Source organism: Chelonus insularis, unplaced genomic scaffold (assembly GCF_013357705.1).
Source record: "Chelonus insularis isolate UGA/USDA-ARS -01 unplaced genomic scaffold, ASM1335770v1 contig_94_pilon, whole genome shotgun sequence".
Classification (NCBI taxonomy): Eukaryota; Metazoa; Arthropoda; class Insecta; order Hymenoptera; family Braconidae; genus Chelonus; species Chelonus insularis.
Window position 1 is genome coordinate 1,683,431 of NW_023276783.1, and position 24,631 is coordinate 1,708,061.

A 24,631-nucleotide genomic window follows, 5' to 3' on the forward strand; every position below is an offset into this window, starting at 1 on the left:
GTCCAAATCTTATTTTTGTCTTTTCTATTATTTTTTTTAAATAGACAATTCAAATAATAATTTTAAAAAAATATATATTATTGATGAAAGAGAAGAGTTATCGTGCTAAGTAAGGAATTATTTATTATTTATTTTTCGAATTTAATATTTTTATTAAAGATTATTAAATTTGTTCATTTATACAATTGCTGGATTCGCCCAGCTCACATTTAACTCAAGTATCCACATTGTAATCTGGAAAGAGAGTGCTTGTTTAGATTTTAATTTAATTATACTTTTATTCAGTTATATGTAAATATAATGAACATACCTGCAGTCAAGGTTGGGTTTGATGAAAAGACGTTGGAGGAAGAGGTCTACTCTCCAGTTTTGCATAATCCAAATGGAATTCCTTGGCTACTTTTCTCCAGTTTTGCGCGTCAAAGTAGTAATAAGTACCACGTTCGTACGTTGTAGTTTTTTCAACTATTCCAAGTCCTGGTGCTTGTGTTATCCAGACTTTCTCTTCCATGTGATATCGCCATTCTCTATTATATCTGTTGAAATATTTTATGATTATTTGATTGAAAATTTCAACCGGTTCCTCATTATTTTTTACTACTTACAGTTCTGCCGCTGCCGCCAATTGTAATACATCACCAATATTCGTGTAAAACATATAAAACAATAGGTCATCTTTGTATCGATTGAGTTTTATAGGTGCCAACTTATCTCTAAAATTAATAATAATATTAAGTATTTTTTCTTTAATTTTATCTCTAGTAATTCAGCTAATTAATTTCGTACCTTATTGCTGCATTAATGAGATATTCTGGCGGTACATGAAAGTCAATATCTTGAGGTCGACACGGAGTTTCTGCCCAAGGGCCACCAAAATTTTGGTAAAGATTTTCAGGTGAGTTAAGATTGAGTCCTAATGCTGTTAAATCCTGTCCAAGCGCCAGAGATACTAGATTTGGATCGGTTTCTGCAGCTCTAATAAAAGTTAATAATCCTACCATACCAAATTGGTCTTTAACCATACTTGCTGGTATATTCGTAACTTTTCCTAAAAGAATAATTTTTTTCATTAAAAATCTTATCAAATTAAATAAAAATAAAAATGACATACCATCAGGTGATGTTTGAATTCCTCTTTTAGATACTTGTGATTTTTCTGATCCCGGTGCTCTATTATTTTGTAATACATCTTGACCAATATCAGGTCCAAGACCAACAGAAATATTCTTATCACCAGAAACACTTCCGCCAGGCGAAGGACCTTCTCTACTTTGCGTACCAGGTAATGCAGGGAAATCTTCTGAGCTCATGGTAAATTCACTTGCTTCAGAAGTGGGTTGTTTCACCATACCCACTTTATTATAAAAGAATAGATGTTAATTGTTGATTGAATGTGTAATAGTTTCAATTTTAAAAAACAGTAACTAACCATAAGCTTGTTTTCCAGGCATTGGACTTGGTTGAGGCATTGAATCACCTTGGCCTCTATTAGTTAAAGACGGAAACTCTGAGAGATCTAACAGTGGAGGAGTACTTGTATCTCCACCTCCACTACTTCCAAAAACAGAATGGAAATTATTAATCGCACCTTGAGATCCGTAACTCCGACTTTGAGGTATTCCAAAACTTCCCATACTACCCATTGGATTCGAATTCCTGTAAAATATATTAAATACAGTTGAATAATCAAAAAAAAAGAAAAATAATAACTCGAATAGTAAAATGAATAGTAATGAATGAAGAAGAAAAATCCCACGAACAACACTGAAATAATATGTGCATCAGTTGCTTCAACCAACACAAGACATTGATTATAAAAGTTTGATCATGCAGATGAATGAGCAATAAAATTTTAAATGAGAATGAAGATATGAAGCGAAATAGAAAATTCAGAAGAGACAAATAGAACCTATGAATCAATGTGTATTGAGTGTATAATAAAAAATAATCATAATAATAAATAAACGCTGGACGATTAGTAGATAGAGATTTGGTCGCACAACTGACCCAAGAGAAGGCATAGTACGTCTATCTGCAAAAGCCCTTTGTCCAAAAAGACCCCGAGTTCCCATCGGAGAGAGTTGTTGCTGTGGTTGATGTCCTGCTGATTGTGTTGCTGCACCCGAGGCTGCACCAGGATAAATGCTGGCTCCAACAATCGTCGAGTTAGCGGTACTCGAGGTACTTGCAGATGAGCCCGAGAACATCCCTGAGGTTGGGGTGACATGACCCACTAGAGAGGATGAGCTTAAGCCCCCTCCACCAGCCCCACGTGAGGAAAGGCTTGCGGTCGCAATACTGCGTGGTGGTTGCTCAAAGTTTAAGTTGGCCATAGCCTGTTGGCTTCTCTAAAAAAAAATACCTGCAGGGGCATATTAACACATTCTCTATTTAGATTTGAAATATTTCTGCAATCTAATACTCTTACTGATTACATCAGTAGTTGGAAACTCTTTTGTTTACTAATTCCTTATTTCTCTGATAATAACTCAGACTCAACGATTAATTAAGTTTAATCCCTAAATATAATACTTGGAATTTTATTTCCAATGAACTTTTTCCAATAATATTCAGTTATTTGATTGTTACTATATTTACTGTTAATTATCATTATTTGTATGCAAAATTAAAGATTCATTTTTAGCTTATAATTTAAAAGAAAAGTAGGTCAGTAACAACAATAATTCAAATTTTCTCAAATGTTATAAAAATAATTTTTGATAATTGAGCTTATTTAAGTCATGCAGCCAACTTGAAACAACTCAATAAACCCTTAATGTATAGCCAGTTAAAAAATATTTTTCAATTAAACAAACAAACACCAAAATTCTGTATAGTAAATCTTTCATGGTAAATTAAATGCAGCATAATTATAAGATTTATGGATAGATTAATACAAATAATTTCATAGAATGGAATAAAACCACTTTTTCTAGGATTAATTTGAATTTTACGTTTCATGACTGATTGACAATCACACAAGGAACAAAGGTTATAGGCATAACAAGCATTGTTTATTTTTTGTGTATTTATCAAAATCTTCTATTTAATAAAGATATCTTTACCTAATTCAATAGTCCCAGCTTGAATTTACAATGCTGAGAAATAAATTTTATTCATCATAAACAACGTAAATAGACTGTAAAAAAAGCACTATATGTTCTTGTTGATTTGAGATTTATAAACGTGTTGAGATATGAAACTAATTTCGGCGGGCACTGTTCGCCGCGTCAGAGTCACTTATTTGTTTTCACTATCACTTAATTACTATATTTATATTTTCAATAACTTCAACATTATTCTGTATTTATAATTATTGTATTTGTTTAAAAAATCATAAACTTTAAACAATATTAGAATACACTGTTTTCTGCCATATTAGCAGATATTACAATGCACTCAAATCAGCAACCAGAATTCCTAATTTTAGCTAAAGAATAACATCCAGCAATTATCAGTTTAAAACTGCCAATTGTTCTTTCAAATATTTGAATAATCTAAAGTTATTAATCTTCTTTGAGTTTCTTTACTTTTATAAACAAATTGATGAAAGTTTTTATTCAACACCTAGTATGGTCGGGACTCTAGACAATTGTGTCACTTTCACGATTTTACGAACATTGGTGTTTGTGAAGTGTGCTTGTGTGTGTAAGTCTGGACGAAGAGATGAGCGCCATCTTTTTATTAATTTATAAAAAAAAGAATTTTCAAATAAAGTAAAGACTCTGATTGTGAAATAAACGGTTTTTGTGGCAATTAAATAAAAACAATGATATATGTTAATTATATAGAACAGTTTATTTATTACGTACTTAAAAGATTATATCGAAAAATCAAAGATGGTTGTTTAAATTATAATCATTTCAAATAAGTTATTTTTCGTTAAAAAATGAACAGTTCAATGCCATTTTTTTATTCTATGCATTAGTAAATTATTAAAAAATTAATGCTTCTTGTGGGACCATTTTTTTCCTTCTTCATGATCACCCTTCTTTCCATATTTAGAACCATGATGGTGATGATCATCATGCTCATCACTCTTGTCATATTTCTCTTCATCATGATAATGTTCTCCTTCAGAATGCTTCTTTTCTTTACCATATTTATCTTCATGATGACCAGAATGATGGTGTCCCTTCTTTTTCTTTCCTCCATGGGCATGTTTATGTTCTTTATGGTATCCTCCGTCTTTTTCTTCTTCTTCATGAGAATGATTTTCGTCAAAGAAGTCTACATTTTTCTCATACTCATCCTAACAACAAAAAATTCCATTTTTAGACAATTTATTTAATCAATAAATAATTAAAAATCTTACCTTTTTATGAACTACGTGTTTTCCATGAGTACTATGGCCTTTTTTGAATTCTCCCTTCTCTTCGAATCCTGATCCTTTTTCACCTTTGTCTTCATGATGATATTCATCGTAGTATCCATCTTCATGCTTTTTCTTTTTTTTTCCACCTTCTTCTTCTTCATATTCTTTTTTATGGTGTTCCTTGTCATGATGTCCCTTTTTACCCTCTTCATGTTCATGCCAATTTTTGTATCCCTTTTAAGAAATATATGAATTAAATTTTTATTAATCAATTAGAAGTTTTAATACCAAAAATAAAAATGTAATTAATATTCACTTTGTCTCCTTTTTCTCCATGAGATGAATGATGATCTTCACCGTGTTCACCTTTATGTCCTTCTTCATGGCTATCTTCTTCATAATATTTTTCATCCTTTTTCGATTCAGCAGGAGTTTGATAGTAATCGTCGTAGCCATCATAATTGTTGAAGTTTTCAAAGTTATCACCACCACCACCATAATAACCATATTCACCAGATCCACCTTCATAACTTCCTATATATTGACGTTTTATTTTACTTGGTGCTTCATTCCTCCTTCTTAAATGAGTTTCCTTCTTCAATGGAATTGGTACTTTATTGTAAGGAACTTGAATAAATTGTTCAACAGCTATAGGAACAGGTTGTTGAACAACTTGTTTAACTGGTAATTGATAATTTGTATATAATGAAGGGCTAGCCTGTAAAATGTTTCCCGCTCGAGATGTAATTTGTTGGGGTTGATTTGTTACTTCTTGAATTTGACGACTTGCTGCAGGTACTGGTGTTTCTAAGACGACGATAGGATTATTAGCAAAATAAGCAGCTGCTAATGACAATTGAATCTGTGTAAATTTAACAGAAAATTTATATGAAAAGTTTATTCTATGTTTAACGGAATAAATATAAATTATTTTTATAAACAAGTAGACTCATAAATACCGTGAAAAAAATTAAGATTGATGGTGTCATGGTCCGAAATTGTAATGAATCCATGATCATGACTAAACTGAATCGATGCTGACAAAGGCGATGTTAATTATATTGTCCCCTCTTTTCACACCTCACATCGTTGATCAATTTATAAAGTAACTATTTCCTACCTTTAATATTCTATGAAATACTTATGCTTCCTCCTTTCTCTTAAATCATTGCACAAACTATTACATCTCTACCCTCCAATGATGGGGAAATTTTTCTAATTTTTTCTTAGCTTTTATCAAGGACGAAATAATAAAATAATCATTCATTGAGAAACGGTTTTACCAATCGGTTTCACTGTTGGCTAACGAATTTTTTGAAAAAATTTTCTTATTTCCAGTTAACATCGAAATAATGAATCTAATTTAACAAATTTTTCAATTTATCTTTTTACATAAATTATTGTAATTTTTCGCTTGATGTAAAAAAATTTTAAAAAACTCTTGTTACAGTTAGAACAATTATACATTTACTAGGAGTTTATGAATATTATTTCAATCAATTATCTGCTTAATGGACTAACAATGAAGAATATTTAGAGAGATCAAGTGTAACCAATTTATCGCTAGGTTTTCACTTTTGTGGGTTTACTCGAAATTACTTGGTAAGATATCGTTCCGATTGATTGAATCTATAGATTGCCGTAGGAGTTTTTCTATAGAAATTAACAGCTAGAAAATATTTTATAATACATTTATGTTATTTCAATTCTTAAAAAAAAAAATGATCCATAAGTTTAAACATGTAAATTGAATAGTAGCTAAAAATTTGTATGTAATAAAATTCTATAATTGAAATTTTATAAAACTCAATGTTTGCCATGATGAGCCCATTTCTTTCCATGGCCTCTGTGGCCTTTTTTGCCATGCTTGTGATGAGATTTATGATGATGATGATGATCTTCACCAGATTTATGATCTTCATCGTGATGATGATGGTGGTCTGCGTGATGTTTATGTTTTTTACCATGATGATCCTATGAATATTTTATCATTAAAATAAATCAAACAAATTCTATTGAATTTGAAAATATTTTAAAATAATCACAATTGAATTAAAAAAATACCTCATGATGACCGGAATCATGATGACCCTTCTTCTTATGTCCTCCTTTTTTTCCTTTATGTCCATGATGATATCCTGCATCTTCTTCATGACTACTTTCATCATGAAATTCATCATAGAAATCATGTTTCTTCTCATACTCATCTTTTTTATAAATATTATGTTCTCCTTTGGTAGAATGACCCTTTTGATGTTTTCCAGATTCATCAAATTCTCCTTTTTTTTCCTTCTCTTCTCCTTCATGATGTTCAGCATAATATTCATCGTCGTGATGCTTTTTACCTTCTTCTCCACTAGACACATGATGTTTTTCTTCGTGATCTTTTTTATGATGATGTCCTTTTTCTCCTTCATCTGACTCTCCATGTTTTTCATATCCCTAATATGAAATTTATTTTTATATAATGATCTGAATATCATCAATTATATAATATTTAATGAATAATTCATTATGTGAAGTACAAATAATGTTTACCTCATCCCCTTTTTCTCCTTTAGATTTATGATGTTCTAATTCATGTTTAGAACCATCTCCATGTTCAAAGTGCTGTTCTTCATGCTCTGTAATTTTAACATATTTTTACTTGATTATATTTATTCTAAAATTAAATATATTCACAAAAAATTATATTCTTACCTCCATAAACATTTTGATGCAGAAAAAAAATAGTAAGAAGAAGTATATAAATAAATTGATTCATATTTATATCCTTAAAGTTACTATTTCTCTAAAGTTGACAATGAAAATGAGCATCTCCGAAGATTTTGATTCTATTATATCCATCCTGATGATTCGTTTCGAATTTTTTTCAATATTTTCTCTATCGGTGAAAGACACTCTCTCGAATCAATTGATTGTTTTATAGAAAATCGTGACTGTGAAGTGAAATTACGTGTAAATAATGGATTTAAATTACTTATAATAATTTTTTTTCATAATTTACTATATTTATTTACATTATTAATAAGATTAAAATAAATACCTCATATATCCTTCATAAAAATCTATAAAAAAAATAATCGCATCCAATGATTTGGTAGTCTTACTTGTCATATCATTGACAATAAGCTGTAACAAATACGATAAATACGTTAGCTTAAATACATTAGTATAATCTATATATAAAGCTTATAAGTATGTACTACCATTCAATAAATTATATGTATTACTTTTTCAATTTACGTATTTCTAATACCTCAAAACAAATATGTAAGGTCTGGGTTAATCTTCATAATCGAATTTACATCATCCTCTATATATAATATAATTAAAGTAACTAAATTTTTGCTTCGATTTCATCCCCAACCTTCTTCCGAACCAGTTATGTATCCTATATTTTTTTTTTTTAAGTGATATAGTTTATTTTAATTCACCATAAGCTTATATTTTAAATTACTAGTTTCTTTCTTTAATTTAATTTTTAATTAATAAATGAGTGCTTGGTGATTGGTTTTTATTTAAAAAGCAAATTCACTCATAATTATTGCAAAATGGGTAATGAAAAAGAATTAAGTGCTGAACTAGAGGCACCACCAGATCAAGATGATGAACCATACATTCTGGAGCTCCCCAGACCGCTTAATATTGAAGAAAAAAAATATCTTCTTGCTGTGGAAAGAGGAGACTTAGCAAATGTTCGACGAATGCTTCAAATTGCCAATAAGCCTAACAAAGTAAGATTTTAAATTGAACAATAAAATATTCTACTCTAGGAGTATTGAAATAAAATTTTTCTAATGAATTTACAGTCTAAAATAATTGACGTTAACTGCGTCGATAGTTTAGGTCGAGGTGCATTGACATTAGCAATAGAGTCTGAGAACTTGGAAATGGTAGAACTTTTGATAATCATGGGAGTACAAACGCGAGATTCTCTATTATTTGCTATAGACCAGGAATTTGTTGAAGCTGTCGAGTTACTGCTTGAACATGAAGAGCTCATCAAAAGTCAAGAACTCTCTGGTACCAATCGTAAGTTATTGAAGGATAAAATTATTTCACTTCTGACTTCAAAGTAATGTAGTCTAAGATTTTCTCTCTCTTTGAAATTTAATAGCACCAAAGGAAATCACTCATAGTTGGCAGATGGTTAATTCAGCAGCTGCAAGATATCCTCCTGAAATGACACCATTGATTTTAGCAGCTCATAGAAATAGTTATGAAATTCTTAAGCTACTTTTAGATCGTGGTGCTACCTTACCAATGCCTCATGATGTTCGATGCGGTTGTGATGACTGTTTGCGATCTGCCACTGGAGATCCTTTAAAGTTATCATCAGCAAGGATTTCAGAATACAAAGCATTAGCAAGCCCAAGTCTGATTGCTCTTAGTTCACCAGATCCTTTGATGACAGCTTTCCAACTCAGCTGGGAATTGAGACAATTAGCAGTTTCCGAGCCTGAAAGTCGAGCGGAATATCTTAAATTGAGACGGCAAGTCGAAAAGTAAGTTCTTGCTGTCAACTGTTCTGTAATTATATTAAACTTAAATAATAGACATTTCATTGAATAAACATGAGTGTAGATTTGCAGTGGATCTTCTCCAACAAACTCGAAGTACTGGGGAGTTAAATACAATATTAAACCATAACTCTGAAGAGAATACTGGGCAGCCTCCAAGACATTTAGCGAGATTAGAAGCTGCCATTCAATATAAACAGAAACGATTTGTCGCTCATTCTCATGTTCAGCAATTTCTAGCAGCAATCTGGTAATTAATTATCGATTATAGCATTTATACAGAAATATATTATTTAAGTGAAAATTTATTTGTTTAGGTACGAAGGAATTCCAGGATTTCGACGAATGCCGGCAATCCAAAAAACAGGAATTTTGATAAAAACTGCATTACTTTTTCCTTGGTATTGCTTGGTCTACTATTTTGCTCCAAATTCAAAAACAGGCCAACTTGTTCGTCGTCCGTTTATGAAATTTTTAGTTCATGCTTCTTCTTATCTTTTCTTCCTTCGTAAGTATTATCATTCAAAATCAGTAAAATTGTTTTTGTTATAATTAAACATTGTAGAATGATTTATTAAAATTATTATGGTGTCTATAGTGATTTTGATGCTAGTTTCACAAAGAGCTGAAGTTCAAGTGGTTACGTTATTTGGATCAGAAGACATGAGAAGACAACTGGAAGAAGATTTATCAAAACAAAGAGGAGCCGGGCCAACTCCACTCGAATACGTTGTTATACTTTATGTATTAGGATTTATTTGGCAAGAAACTAAAGAAGCTTTTGGAGATGGGTTAAAAGCTTATCTTAGAAATATGTGGAATTTTATTGATTTCACTCGAAACTCTCTTTATGTAGCAACAGCATTACTCAGAGTGGCAGCGTATCTTCAACAACGTGCTGAGATTCAAAATGATCCAGCTGCTTCTTTTATACCAAGAGAAAATTGGGGTGATTTTGATCCACAATTGATTGCTGAAGGTCTCTTTGCAGCTGCTAATGTTTTTAGTGCTTTAAAGCTTGTTCATCTTTTCAGCATCAATCCACATCTTGGACCACTTCAAGTAAATTTTAAAACCAGTTATCTTTGGAATCAATAATGTAAAAATTTTAACTATAAATTTTTTTTCAGATTTCACTGGGTAGAATGGTGATCGACATCGTCAAATTCTTCTTCATTTATACTCTGGTACTTTTTGCATTTGCCTGTGGATTAAATCAATTGTTATGGTACTTTGCAGAGTTAGAAAAAAGAAAGTGTTATACAGGAATGCATGATCCTAGTTGGGATCCAACTAGTGATTCTTGTTTAAGATGGAGAAGGTATAGTTATTGTAATATTAAATTAACAAAAAAATATGTAAATAATTAATACAATAAAATTATATCAACAGCTTCAGTAGCCTCTTCGAATCCTGTCAAAGTCTTTTTTGGGCTAGCTTTGGTGGAGTTGGAATGGATGCCTTTGAATTAACTGGCATTAAATCTTACACTCGTTTTTGGGGACTTCTTATGTTCGGATCCTATTCAGTTATCAATGTAATAGTGTTGTTAAATCTTCTTATTGCTATGATGAGCAACAGTTATGCTGTAATCGAAGAACATTCAGATGTAGAATGGAAATTTGCAAGAACTAAATTATGGATGAGTTATTTTGAAGAGTCTGGAACACTTCCACCACCTTTTAATATCTTCCCTGCTCCCAAACTATTATTTAGACGTTGCGGGATGCAAAAAAAACAAACTGGATTCAGAAATAGTAAACGAGCCAAAGCTAGAGAACACAAGTATGTTTAATTGTTACACATACTAATCAAATAATAATCATTTTTAAATGTTATAATTTAATTATTTTTATAGGTATAGTGCAGTCATGCGTGCTCTAGTTTGGCGTTACGTCGTTAATACTCATAACGAAAATGAAATGTCTATGGTAACAGAGGATGATATTCATGAAGTCAAATCTGACATTTCTAGTTGGCGTTGTGAACTTTTAGATATTCTGAGAAGAAATGGAATGGATATTGCTGGTGCTAATACTAAGGATTCAAGTAAATATTTTAATAAATTTTAATATTCATTTGCAAATTTTTGAATTCAATTATAAATATTTTCTTCAATAATTCTAGTGGTTCTTGGGAAAAAAATGAAAGTTTGGGAACGTAGATTGATGAAAGATTTCCAAGTTTCTGGACCTCTAGTAGAAGATGGAGATGATGATTCTAATAATTCTGACTTACCACAATCTGCTGAAGGAGAGGACAACATAGATAGATGGAAGAGAATTGCTAGACTTGCTGTACTCAAATCAGCAGATCGAAAATGGGGACAAGTAAATAAAATATTTATCCATTTTGAAAACATGTTAAATGAAAAATGATTCTTTAATTGGCTGGAATTAAATATTGTAGGTGATAGATAGTGCTATAAAAAGTTCTCAAATTGGTCGAAGTACTAGCAGAGCTTCTCTAAAAAGTCAACAGAGTCTTAAAAAAGCTATGGATGAAGCAAAAAAATTACGAGCTAAATCTCCACTACCTGAAACGGCTCCTATCGAATTACCAGAGGATACGACAGCTAACATTCTTTATGTTTTAAAAGGAACTGATGAAAAAGATAGTTCACATTCACCATCACCTAGTAGATTTTCTCCAGAAGTACCAGTTAATAATATTGAGGTATAATAGGATTTTTTGTTTCTTGTTCAAAATAATTTAATTATCTTTAACTAAATTAAAATTTTGTAGCCAAAAACTATGTCAACAATTGTTGGATATGAGGATGAAAAAAGGAAGAAAAATTCTCAACCTTTGATTTCTATTCGAACTTCTCCTCCGAAGGTTATCAAACGAAAAGCTCCTCCTCCATCAAGTACTTCAGATGCTTTAAATAAATCTAGATCAATAAGTCCTGTAAAGCCACATACTGAAAATTTGTCTAAAACATCAAGACCTACTAGTCCACCTAAATCTGTAGGAGATTCACTTGGGAAAAATAAAAAATCTGGTTCAGCTTCAAAAACATCAGGTTCAACGTTATCAGTTTCTCCAGCAGTACTTTCAGATTCAACGAATACTAATACTAATATTATTCGTCCAAGACCACGATCTAGACAAGGACAAAGTCATTCACCAAGTCCTCGGAGAATTCCTGATGTAGCTATTACTCCTGACACTCCAGAAGCTGAAGCAAGACGTGAAGCAACAGATGGGGATCGATTGAGATTAGTTGATGTTGAGCTAAAGTCTCCAAGATTTGGAACAGCTAGAAAGGGAATGTGGCTATAAGTAAGAATAAATTCTAAAATGAACAAATTCGAATGTTAAATAATACAAATAAATTTTTTGAAACGCAATATAAAAAGAAGTTTTACCATTACTACTCGAGATTTTGAGATGTAAACTTTCTAAGACTTTTATTTCATGATTCATAAAAAGTTTTTCATGGTTTGTAATATTGTGAAAATAATTATTATTTTATAAATAAGATGAATTTTTTTGAAATTCTCTGTACCAATGTTTAAATTACTACAATTATGAGGAGAAAAAAATTATATAGGAATAAATTTTGAAAATCCAATAAATCATAAAAAAAATAAGTAAAACCAATTTTACAATTACAACTAATTAGTCTCATTTGCAAACAAGTGTCTGCGAACACTTTGCTCAATCGGTATGATGAAACTTGAACGCAACCTCATTTTTCCACCTATCACAATAATTGACGCAAGCGCAAAAACATCAAGTCGGGTTGTGTTTGACATGATGTGTTTGTGACGCGATGTATGACACGTATGCCGTTCTAAATTTTAATTGACAGAAATATTTCTCATAAAATAGTTGAAAATTGAAGAATAATTGATAAAAAAGCTTTAAGCTTATATTTAAGGTAAGCAACATTATGATAACTAATAATTATTCATTTTTTTTTACAAATACATGAGTATAATTGTAACAAATGGTACATTGTAATATCAACATAACCTTTTATAAATTCGATATTTCACATTAAAATTGTTATTTGTCATTCTTTGAATTTCTTTGACTTTGAAAGTTACGATAATTAATTAAACTAACATAACATTCGTTATTTTTAGAACCACAAGGTTTTTCTTCTACAATAAGACACAGGAATTCTTCCAACAATGAGTACCGTAATCGAGCAACCATGTTATACATTGATAAATATTCCAACCGAGTCGGAGCCGATAAACGAGCTCCAAATGAAGCAAGATTTGGAGAAAGGAGACATTCCAGTAAAAATCGAAGCATTGAAGAAAACTATTCATATGATTCTCAGTGGAGAACGTCTTCCAGGACTTCTGATGACAATTATTAGATTTGTTTTACCGCTTCAAGACCATACGATTAAAAAACTCTTGCTTATATTTTGGGAAATTGTACCAAAAACATCACCTGATGGCAAACTTCTTCAAGAAATGATTTTAGTTTGCGATGCATACAGAAAAGATCTTCAACATCCTAATGAATTTGTCAGAGGATCCACACTAAGATTTTTGTGTAAATTGAAAGAACCGGAGCTTCTTGAACCTTTGATGCCAGCTATTATAGCTTGTTTAGAGCATAGACATTCTTACGTCCGACGTAATGCAGTTCTGGCTATATTTACTATCTATAGAAATTTTGAATTTTTAATACCAGATGCTCCAGAACTTATTGCAAAATATTTGGAAGGTGAACAAGATATGTCATGCCGTAGAAATGCATTTTTAATGCTTCTTCATGCGGATCAGAGTCGAGCACTTGCATACTTGGCAGCTTGTTTAGATCTTGTTCCAACATTTGGAGATATTCTTCAACTAGTTATCGTAGAGTTGATTTATAAAGTATGTCTTGCTAATCCATCTGAAAGAGCAAGATTTATTCGATGTATTTACAGTTTATTAAATTCTCCAAGTGCTGCAGTTCGATATGAAGCTGCCGGAACTTTGGTAACTCTCTCAAGTGCTCCAACAGCTATTAAAGCAGCTGCTTCTTGTTACATTGAACTTATTGTCAAAGAGAGTGATAATAATGTTAAATTAATTGTTTTGGATCGTTTGATTGCTATGAAAGAAAGCCCATCTCATGAACGAGTTCTTCAAGATTTAGTAATGGATGTATTAAGAGTTCTTGGATCACCAGCTCTAGAAGTCAGAACAAAAACACTCGCATTAGCTATTGATTTAGTTACTGTAAGGACTATCGAAGAGATGGTACAGCTATTGAAGAAAGAAGTCATACGAACAGCTGGAGAGCACGAAGATGCAGGAAAATATCGACAACTATTAGTTAGAACTCTTCATACATGTTCTATCAAATTTCCTGATGTAGCTGTGACTGTAATTCCAGTTTTAGTTGATTTCTTATCTGAAAATAATGAAGCTGCTGCAACCGATGTTTTGGTATTTGTTCGTGAAGCAATTCAGAAATTTGAAAATCTCCGAACATTAATAATTGAAAAACTTCTTGAAGTTTTTCTGGATATTCGATCAGTACGTGTTCATAGAGGAGCTTTATGGATTCTTGGTGAATATGCAACATCTCAAGACGACATTGAAAGTCTTCTCAAGAGTATCCGATCTGCATTGGGAGAACTGCCACTTGTGGAGGCTGAAAATAAACGTCAAGCTGGTGAAAAACCTGCAGATGACAATACTCAAACTCAGCCAGCTCAATTGGTCACGTCCGATGGTACTTATGCAACACAAAGTGCATTCAGTACTACAGCAATGGGAAAAAAAGAAGAAAAACGACCACCACTTGTTCAGTATATGATGGAAGGAGATTTCTTTATTGGAGCTTCCCTAGCGACAACTCTATCTAAACTGGCTCTTCGTTACAAATCTCTCAATATCGATGCCGTCAAATGCAATAGAATGCAAGCTGAATGTATGCTCATAATGTCTAGTATTCTTCAGCTTGGCAAATCTAGTCTCCCTTCCAAACCAATGACTCATGACGATGCAGAAAGAATTTCTCTTTGCTTAAGGTCATTAGCTTGTCCAATTCCATTGGTACAGACTGTCTTTACTCAAGGGTGTCGTGATGCTCTTGGACGTATGCTTTTAGCTAAAGCTGAAGAAGATTCTCAAACTCAGAAAGCTAAAGAGAAACCTGGTACAGTTGTACAGGTTGATGATGCAATTCAATTCTTACAATTAAATCGCGGTAATGATCTTACTGGGCATGGTGATGTTTTTGAACAAAGTTTAAGTGCTGCAGTAGCTGGTAGACCTGGTACTGCTTCTGATACACCTTCACCTAGTGCGCTATCGAAAGTTACACAATTAACTGGATTTTCTGATCCAGTTTATGCTGAAGCTCTTGTTCATGTCAATCAATATGATATTGTTCTTGATGTATTAATTGTCAATCAAACTGAAGATACGCTTCAAAATTGTACTTTGGAACTTGCAACTATGGGAGATCTAAAACTTGTCGAAAGACCACAACCTATTGTGCTTGCGCCTAGAGATTTCGCCAGTATTAAAGCTAATGTCAAAGTAGCATCAACAGAAAATGGTATTATTTTTGGAAATATTGTCTATGACATTTCTGGGGCTGGATCTGATCGAAGTGTTGTAGTTTTAAATGACATTCATATTGATATCATGGATTACATTGTTCCTGCTACTTGTACTGATGCTGAATTCAGGCAAATGTGGGCTGAATTTGAATGGGAAAATAAAGTTTCTGTCAATACAACACTTTCTGATTTAAGAGAATATCTTGCTCATTTATTAAAATCTACTAACATGAGATGTTTGACTCCAGAAAAGGTAATATTTTCAATATCTAAATTAACTTATAAAAGCTATAGGTTTTTCATATATAATTTTATTAACATTTTAATTTTTTATAAAATTACAGGCTCTATCTGGACAGTGTGGATTCATGGCGGCTAATATGTATGCAAAATCAATATTTGGGGAGGATGCATTAGCAAATTTGTCAATTGAAAAGCCATTAAATAAACCAGATGCTCCAGTTGTTGGTCATATAAGAATACGTGCAAAAAGTCAAGGAATGGCTTTGTCTCTTGGGGATAAAATTAATTCTGCGCAGAAGATCGTACAGACGAAAGTTGTTCAAGCTGCTTAAGTAAACTTCTTTCATAAAAAATTCATTACTGGATACGTGATCATTTTAAGACTAGGAATATGATGATTTAATGATTCATTTTATCATTTCAAATGGCAAAATATGAATTATTACTGTTATTATTATAAACTTGTAATCAATATCATAATATAATTAGGTATGGAAAAAGTGAAGTTTTTACTTTATTCTAATCCATTAAATTGTAACATATTGCCATTATGTTTTTTATAATTTATTAGACTGTAGAAAAATTATTTCTATTTAATCTTTTTTCATTTATATTGGTCTAATGTTTAAAAAATTTTTTTTTCAAGTAATTTGATAAATAAAAATATTTAAATAAGAAAGGATGGAAATATATTTTACCACCGGTTGAAAAAAAAGTAAAATTCTAGTTTGATTCGTATTACTTTTATATATATTTTAATTAAAAATTACTATTTTTATCTTACATTGTATGATATAATTCATTAAAAAATTTTATATACGCATTATATCTTACGTCTTAACAATTAGCTTATTTCATTTCGATTTATATCAAATAGTATTTTATATTTTTCTGATTGAACAATATATGTAAGAAAAAGTAAGTTATCGTTATAACAAATAATTTCCTTAATGACGAATATTAAACTTGAAAAACATGTAAATAAAAAATAAATATACGTACGAAAACTAGAAAAACGTATTATATGAAAACATAATGTAGAAAAAAAATTTAATAATTTATCTAATCAACAATTAACGAAAAAACTTATAATTATCTTAAATAACTTGATAAAAAAGTTATTTATTTTCGAATTTATAATTCAAAAATATTTTTTCATTCTTCTTGTCTCTTCTCTGAACTTCCTTGAATGAAATTCCCTCTACTATTAGTAGAAGTCTATATTAAAACAAAAAATCGTAATTAAAATTTTATACTGAGAAAAGAAGTAATCACCTTATATATTCAATACTTACTTCCATCTTATCACCATTATTAGTTGAATATTTGCCAGTTGATGTTGTGGGCCTTGGCTTACTTTGAGAACTACCAACATTATTTCCGAATTGCTGAGCATACTGCATTTGTTTTTGTTGTTGATTAAATTTGTTATGAGCTCTATTATACTCTTGTTGCGCTAACATATTTGCTACTGTCATACTTGGATTACTTGAATTCATATTTGGTATACTTGGAACGTTCATTGTTGGTAAGTAATTATGATTGGCAGCTGAAAACTGATTTTCGACATAGGAGTACATATTATTCAGTGCTTTATACGCCAGTTCGCGTTGTGCAGTTTCAGAAAGATTTGGATAATCTTTTTTAATCATTTCTAATAATTTATGATGTTCCCCTTGATTCATAAGACTATTGATATTTGTGGTATCCATCATTTGATTATTATATAACATGATTTTGGGATTGAAATTAGGTGATATTTGTGGCATTTGTCTTCGACCTGCTTTTTCTTCTTCATATTCTTGCCATGCTTGTTTTCTTTCTTCATCATTCAATTCTTCTTCAGCTATATTTTCTAGTAAAGAATCATGTTCATGATAAGCTTCAACGATGTCTTTGTGTCGCAAAAAAATTTCAGCAAGAAGACGATCTTTAGGTAATCCCAAAGTATTTGATTTCGGCGGTTCTAACCGATAAAGTTCTGCTAAATCATGATTACTATAATGTCGTTCAATTTGATATTCATCAACAACTCTACATGATAATGAAAGTTTCGTTACTTGACGATTATAAATTTTTTCTTCCATTGTTCCACCAGCGAGAAGTCTATAAACATAACAAGGTTTCTTTTGTCCAAACCGATAAATTCTAAAAATACTCTGTACATCGTGTGATGGATTCCAACTAGCATCAAAGATGACTACTCTGTTAGCTGCTGTTAGATTTATTCCTAAACCTCCAGCACGAGTTGATATTAGAAATAATCTGGCACGAGTATTATTAGGTTTATTAAAATTTCTAACCCAAATAGATCTGTTTTCTGCTGAAGTTTGTCCATCAAGTCTAAAATAATCTAAACCTAGGGACCAACTTCCAGTGTGCTTATCAAGACTTGGTAATTCATTTGAATTTTGTGTTTCATCGTCAATCATTTCCAAAAATTTCTCTATTAAAGTAAGAGAATATAGAGATTGAGAAAATACTAAAACTTTATCACCAATTTGTTCAGCTTCTTTAAGAATATCTAAGAGAATTAGCAATTTAGCTGAAACTCTGACATCAGTATAATGTTCAGGTTTAACAAATTGAGACCACCATTCTCTCTGTTCAATAGGCTCATCTTCAGGAAGAGGAGGAGGAGTATTTTCTTTAACTGGATTGGCTCGCGTTGAACGTTTTATTGGTTTATCATCATCATCTAATACTATTACATCACTTTTATTAGAATCATCACTCGCACTACTAGAAGTATCAGACTCAGAACCATCAACTATAAAATCTTCTAAAGAACCCGCAGAGTCACTTGCTGCTTCACGTTTTTTCATCATTATTCTTTCATGATTTTCCGCATGAAGTTTCATTACATAGGGATGAGTCCATATTCGATGAAGACCTTGAAAATCGACAAACAATGATCCACCAGCACGAGCTGTTTGTTTACGAGCAAAATTATCAAGGTAATACTGATACATTTGACGTTGTACATCAGTTAATTTAACTAAAATAACATATTCCTGCTTTGGCGGAAGGAACGGCGTTAAAACGGAATAATCAAAACGTTGAACACTTCCTTCTAACATTTTGTGTAATACATGAGCTCTTTTTTTCATTATTTTTACATCATATTCAGTTGAATCATCAAATTGTCCATTTTGAATAGGATTAACAAATCTATTTGAAAATTCTTTTTTTGTACCTAATAAATTAGGTTTAACAAACTGAACCATACAATGATATTCAATTAAATTATTTTGAAGCGGTGTTCCAGTTAATACAATTCTTCTTAAAGTTCGTACTTTTCGAATCGCTTTACTAATTGCTGAATCTTCATTTTTTAGTAAATGACCTTCATCACAAACAATTAAGTCTGGACCTGGATCAATGATACATTTTGAAATTGCGTCTTGAACACTTTTTCTAACTTTTCCTTTAATACTGGATAAATTTCGAAACATTTCATAGCCGATAATTAAAATACCACCTGTTCGTTGCCAATTATCTAACTGACATTTTCGTTCAAACAATGTTCTAGCTTTTGTCAGTTCATACAACTCGATATCATCACCATTTTCGACTTCAGTTAGCCAAATTTTAAACTCATTTATCCAATTTAATACTGTACTTAATGGGGGCGACTATAAGAATTGTATTGACACCAGTTTTTTCACTATGGGTTAATAAAGTATGAGCTAAAGTTACGACTTGAAAAGATTTTCCTAAACCCATACAGTGAGCTAAAATGCACCCAGAACCTGAAGTATTTTTAATTCTTTCTAAAGACTCAAAACAAGCATCCCACATAAATTTTATTCCCTTAGCTTGATGTGGTTTAAGTCTTTTGACAAGATTTTTATCAACATCTAATAGAATTTCTTTTGATTCTTCATCAAAATCTAATATTAATTTGTCAACTTTCTCTTCATTTGCTAATCGAGTTTCATACATTTCATTAAAAAGTTTCTGACGTTCTGCCATTCTTTTTAATCTTTCTTCTTCTTGTTTAGCTGCTTCTTGAGTATCTAGCGCTACTTGTTTATCTTTCAATACTTTTCTAATATTTTTACGTCCACTTCCTTTATTGACTGATGTCTGGGAACTATTATGCTCATTATCACTACTATCACTGTCATTCACAACTGCACGTATTCGTTTTCTTTTCGTTTTAACAGTTATTTCTTTAACGGCATCTGAATCAGAATCAGATTTTCTTCGTCTTTTTGTATTCTTTTTATCATTCTTTTGTTTACATTTATCATTTTTTTCTGTTTCAGAGTCAGAATTTGAAGAACTGGAAATTTTAATATCAGAATCATCAGATGTAACTATTCGTCTTCTTTTCGTTTTTTTCTTCTTACTTATAACTTCATTGTCTGATTTATCACTATCAGAATCATCTCTTTTACTATTTGTCCTAGCTAATTTCTTTTGTGCTCGTTCATTCTCTTCTTCAGAATCTGTCTCCAAGAATTTAGCTGTTAAAACTTTACTCTTCTTCCAATCACTTTTATCTGTTTTTTCCGATTGATTATCGTTTTGTTCACTGTTTTTATCTTCTTCATCATTATCTTCTGTGGTACGTGATGATTTTTTGCTAGTGTTGATTTTCTTTTTACGTTTATCATCAGAAGAATCACCCAATTCATGTTCCCCTACGATTTCTACATCTGAGTCGGAACTTTCAAGAAGTTTAGCTTTAGAGAATGCATCACTTTCTTTCATAAAATCTTCAGAGAATGATAAATTATTCATTTTTTTCGATGTGACTTCTGTGTCAGAGTTATCTGAATGGGAATTTTGATCTTTATTCTCTTTTGAATCGACTTTACCAAGATGATCCAACAACGTTTCTTCTGGTAAATTGAATTGTTTCTTTTTTATTTTCAACTGAGTAGTATCTTCTTCATCGCTGAGTACAAAATTGCCTCTCTGATGGTGTTTTTTTTCCAGTTGATCCAACGATATGAGACTGAAAGTAAAATAAATAAATAATAATAAAATGAATAATAATTAATTATTGTGAAAAAGTAGAAAAATTATTCATTTTTTAATGATCATTAAATATTCAATATATATTTATTATTTTGCAAATATGACGTTAACAAAAATAGATAAGTAATCAGTAATAGTTATAAAAATTTATTACACTGGTGTTGTAATTGCCAGTAAATCATTATACCTGTGAAATTGTTTAGTTTCCAAATATTCTCTAGATGATTGTAGTGTATGCGAATGCTGGGATAAAATATTTTCACTGAGGCGTTGAATTTTAACAAAACATTTTGTTCTTAATTTTTGATCATGCTTGTAATATTTATTTTTTGTTATTGTAAATCTACTCTTTAATTTTTTATTATCACTGTTTTTACTAATTACTGTATTTTCATCTTCTGCAGAATCATCTGAAATTAATTCTTTCTTTTGTTCAGAAAGATTATTTATATTTTCTTTATTACTATCTGCGTTACTGTTATCAGTTTCACTGTCAATATCAGATATTTCGATATTTTTTTGTTTTAATTCATTGAGTCTAGATTTTTCTATACCGTTATTAGACAAACGTCGATCAATTTTTGTTTGTTCATTATTTTTTGTTGCTTGAGTATCGCTAATTCCTTTTTCAGTGTTTTCTTTGTTTGCTTGTTTTTCAGAGTTTTCATCACTTACATTTAAAATATGAGTTTCATTATTTTTTTTCTGTCCTTTGTTATTGGTAGTATTTTTTTCTTCCTCACGATCTGAATCAGACGACGAATTTAACAATTTGTTCTTGACTTCGTCTTCATCAGATGTATTAGTATCAGATTCAGATGTAATAAGCATTGAACGTTCACTGTTTTCTTCATTCGTTGATTTTTTTTCAGTTATATTTAATAATGGGTCAGATGTTTTTGGGTTACTATTTTTCGTTTGTTCTTGTGTAGAATTTATTGATGATTGTAATGAATTTTTAGATTGATTGTCTGTTGAAATATTATCATTAGAATCTGATGATGAATCTAAGAGCTTCTTTTTTATATTGGTATCGTCATCCTCTAACTCATTTCTATCTGAGTCTGATGATGAATCTAGTAGTTTCTTTTTTATATTGGTATCGTCATCCTCTAACTCATTTCTATCTGAGTCTGATGATGAATCTAGTAGTTTCTTTTTTATATTAGTATCTTCATCTTTTAACTCATTTTTATCTGAGTCTGATGATGAATCTAGTAGCTTTTTTTTTATATTAGTATCTTCATCTTTTAACTCATTTTGATCAGAATCAGATGATGAATCTAATAACTTATTTTTAATATTATTATCTTTCTTTTTTAACTTTTTTTCAGCCGAATCAGGTGAGGAATTAAGTTGTTTCTTTTTTGTATTGATATTTTCATCTTCTAACTCATTTCGATCAGAATCTGATGATGAATTCAACAACCTTTCTTTAACTTGCTTTTCAATATTATCTTCTTCTTCAGAAGATGAATCTAATTTGTTTTTATTAGATGTTATATCGTTTCTTGGATCTTGTACATCATTTTTATCGGAATTAGATTTTCTGTTCGTAACTGAACTTTCTGAATGGAAGCTGTGATTGACTATTTTACTTTTATCTTCACTAGATACTGGATTCTCTTTGTCATCTTCATCTGAATCTGTAAATAAATCTCCAGATTGATTCAATTCACTCTCACCAGTAGTTTTAGCAGTCTTTTCAACTGTTTGATTATTTGAGGTAACAGAAGTAGTCACTTCTTGTTCAAACACGGTCGCATCACTATCGCTCCTACTAATCTCATCCTCTTTTTCTTTCTCTTTGTTCTTGATATAAGTCGATTGTTTCTCTATACTTTGTTTAATTTTCGGATCAATTAAAATTTCATCAAGATTCACTGCATCAGTTTCTTTTTCCATTTCATCAGCAGAAAAAATCTCTTGCCCATCACAATCGGAAACTTCAGTTGGGGACTTTCGTCCATTATTTGAAGAACTTTTTTCCACATTCTTAGTTAATTTTTCTTTTTTTGCTTCTGATTCTTCTTCAGAATCATTGTTTGATGATGACGAAGATATCACTTTTTTTGTACCGTTTATAGTTGGAGTTTTCCATCTTTTAGGGGTATCAGGTCCATCATTGTTAATAAAAATATTTATGTTATTAGTTTTTTTACACCAATTGTTATATCGATCTACCAGTAATTTTTCACAACTACTAGTTTTTTCCTTTAAATTTCTTAGAATATTTTTACATTCAATTATTGCTTTCGTCGCATCAGAAAATCGCAGTTGTTCTTTATAATAATATGTTTTTCGTGTGTGTTCAATTTCATAAATTAATTTCGTTGATATATTTTGTAAATCTTGAAATAATTTTTGTAAATTATTTTTTAATAGAAATGCTTCATTTTTCGTTAAATTTTTATCTTCATCGAATTTATTTTCATTAGCTGCTGGAGTTCTATCTTTTTCTATGTTACTAATTCGTTGTAAGCAAACATAACTTTCAATTATTTTATGTTTAGAAAATTCTTTTTCAGAAGATGTAGAATCTCCACGTGTTATCGCATTTTGCTTTGTTGATAGATTATTTTTTTGACTATTTCGAACCGTTTGCTTTTTTTGGGACTTTTTCGGTCTTATATTTGGTTTCTGCTTTTCTTGTGAATCTGATGATGATTCATCATCAGAACTAATATTATGTTTTTCATCAGTTTTATTAATTTTAAATTTATGCTTGGTATTAGTTTTAGATTGACTTTTAGTATTTTTGGGAGAAAAATTACTATCAGAATCTGATGATAAGTCAATTATCTCCTTTTTCGTTTTTTTGTTTTTATTTTCGTTTGGTTGAGTGCGAATTTTTTTTACTTCTTGAGAATTCTTATTATTTTCTGTTTGGCGTTCTTTCATTTTTGTGGTAGTTTTTCTGAAACATAATTTCTTCAGATCCATATTGTGTTGTTTTCAAGATATTTTACTTTTTATTTAATACTAAAATCGTTCTTCATTCCGATGACATGAATTTTTCAAACTTCCGTTCTTGTTACGTTTCTTCTTTCATCAAAAATACCTTCATTATTCTTGAAAATCATTATCCCATAAGTTCATCTTAGTGAATATTTTATGAGAAACTAAGTATAATTTTAATAATAATGGTTGCATGAATTAAAAAGTTATTGAGCTCGTGTAATATAATAAACTTAAGCCTAAAACGGAAATTTGAAATTTCTATGTCTTACTACAGTGATAAACAATAAAACTTGATCTATGTTTTCATGAAATAAATTTTATCGCGAACATCAATACAATGTTGTATAAAAGTAATAAAAATAACTAATTACACTTTTTCAAAATATTATTGTTAGTTGTTATTTCGAAAAAATAATTAAACATTCATAATCTAAATAACTACCAGAAATCTAATGTAACAATTGGCTCAATCATCTACAAACATTATGACATTTACAGGGCATGTTATTAAATAGACAATAATTCGTGCTGAATAACAATAAGTATATTTACTCGGTTGCAGAAGACATCATGTAAATATATCAGTCGAGATGATTTTTTGGTAATAATTTATTATAATAATAAATTGATGATGTTTGGATGGTAAACTATTTTCACATTTCCCTCAAGGTATTTGTTACAAGTCCTTTGATAATTGTTTAACGCTACAAAAGCATATTTTATTAATTATTAATCTACAGAATTCTATTATGTTGTAATGTTATAACAATAATTGTTATAAAATGTATAAAAGTGAAATTTCTAATTTTACCTATGTTTTGAAAATATTTTTTTTTTGACACGTAATGAATTTCATTTATTTTTTTCGATAATATCGGTCACAAATTGAGAAAACTCAAATTCTTTGTATATACTAATTTAATAATAAATTGTCGAACAATTAAAAATCACACTTATGTAGATTAAGTTGTTTTGATATTTGATGTTAAAATCCTCGTTAACATTTTTCTGCGCGGTCGTTTTTATGCTTAATGGCGGCTAAACTATCTATAGCAAAGTTTTTTTTATATAGAT

At 30.5% G+C, this 24,631-nt stretch overlaps 6 protein-coding genes across 6 annotated transcripts; 2 read left to right on the forward strand and 4 right to left on the reverse strand.

The window, feature by feature from the left end:
• Positions 1–97: 97 nt before the first annotated feature.
• On the reverse strand, positions 98–3,601 carry Rga (Regena). Its single transcript, XM_035092916.1, has 8 exons — positions 3,066–3,601; positions 2,008–2,362; positions 1,430–1,656; positions 1,112–1,354; positions 787–1,048; positions 606–713; positions 311–536; positions 98–234 (listed from the first exon to the last, which is right to left on the reverse strand). Exons 2-7 carry the CDS (start codon positions 2,331–2,333, stop codon positions 317–319), a joined length of 1,386 nt encoding a protein of 461 aa, XP_034948807.1. The 5' UTR covers positions 2,334–2,362; positions 3,066–3,601; the 3' UTR covers positions 98–234; positions 311–316.
• Positions 3,602–3,943: 342 nt separating this feature from the next.
• Positions 3,944–5,414, reverse strand: LOC118072904 (histidine-rich glycoprotein-like). The gene is made up of 4 exons (XM_035093072.1): positions 5,275–5,414; positions 4,632–5,177; positions 4,316–4,549; positions 3,944–4,252 (listed from the first exon to the last, which is right to left on the reverse strand). Exons 1-4 carry the CDS (start codon positions 5,332–5,334, stop codon positions 3,944–3,946), a joined length of 1,149 nt encoding a protein of 382 aa, XP_034948963.1. The 5' UTR covers positions 5,335–5,414.
• Positions 5,415–6,101: 687 nt separating this feature from the next.
• LOC118072559 (histidine-rich glycoprotein-like) lies at positions 6,102–7,722 on the reverse strand. Its single transcript, XM_035092529.1, has 6 exons — positions 7,575–7,722; positions 7,362–7,447; positions 7,016–7,254; positions 6,854–6,939; positions 6,380–6,757; positions 6,102–6,289 (listed from the first exon to the last, which is right to left on the reverse strand). The coding sequence occupies exons 3-6, from the start codon at positions 7,077–7,079 to the stop codon at positions 6,122–6,124; spliced, it is 696 nt and encodes a 231-aa protein (XP_034948420.1). The 5' UTR covers positions 7,080–7,254; positions 7,362–7,447; positions 7,575–7,722; the 3' UTR covers positions 6,102–6,121.
• Positions 7,723–7,742: 20 nt separating this feature from the next.
• trpl (transient receptor potential-like) lies at positions 7,743–12,199 on the forward strand. The gene is made up of 12 exons (XM_035092527.1): positions 7,743–8,052; positions 8,128–8,350; positions 8,436–8,823; positions 8,903–9,088; positions 9,156–9,346; positions 9,437–9,900; positions 9,969–10,159; positions 10,231–10,623; positions 10,697–10,887; positions 10,966–11,168; positions 11,248–11,514; positions 11,584–12,199. The coding sequence occupies exons 1-12, from the start codon at positions 7,870–7,872 to the stop codon at positions 12,121–12,123; spliced, it is 3,420 nt and encodes a 1,139-aa protein (XP_034948418.1). The 5' UTR covers positions 7,743–7,869; the 3' UTR covers positions 12,124–12,199.
• Positions 12,200–12,403: 204 nt separating this feature from the next.
• On the forward strand, positions 12,404–16,110 carry betaCOP (coatomer subunit beta). The gene is made up of 3 exons (XM_035092528.1): positions 12,404–12,724; positions 12,933–15,617; positions 15,709–16,110. The coding sequence occupies exons 2-3, from the start codon at positions 12,981–12,983 to the stop codon at positions 15,937–15,939; spliced, it is 2,868 nt and encodes a 955-aa protein (XP_034948419.1). The 5' UTR covers positions 12,404–12,724; positions 12,933–12,980; the 3' UTR covers positions 15,940–16,110.
• A 504-nt stretch (positions 16,111–16,614) lies between these two features.
• Positions 16,615–24,590, reverse strand: XNP (ATRX chromatin remodeler XNP). The gene is given in 6 exon segments (XM_035092568.1): positions 16,615–16,825; positions 16,903–19,236; positions 19,238–20,573; positions 20,784–23,513; positions 24,110–24,261; positions 24,369–24,590. Coding segments are annotated over 5 exon segments (6,483 nt in total). The 5' UTR covers positions 24,130–24,261; positions 24,369–24,590; the 3' UTR covers positions 16,615–16,762.
• Between the last annotated feature and the right edge of the window lie 41 nt (positions 24,591–24,631).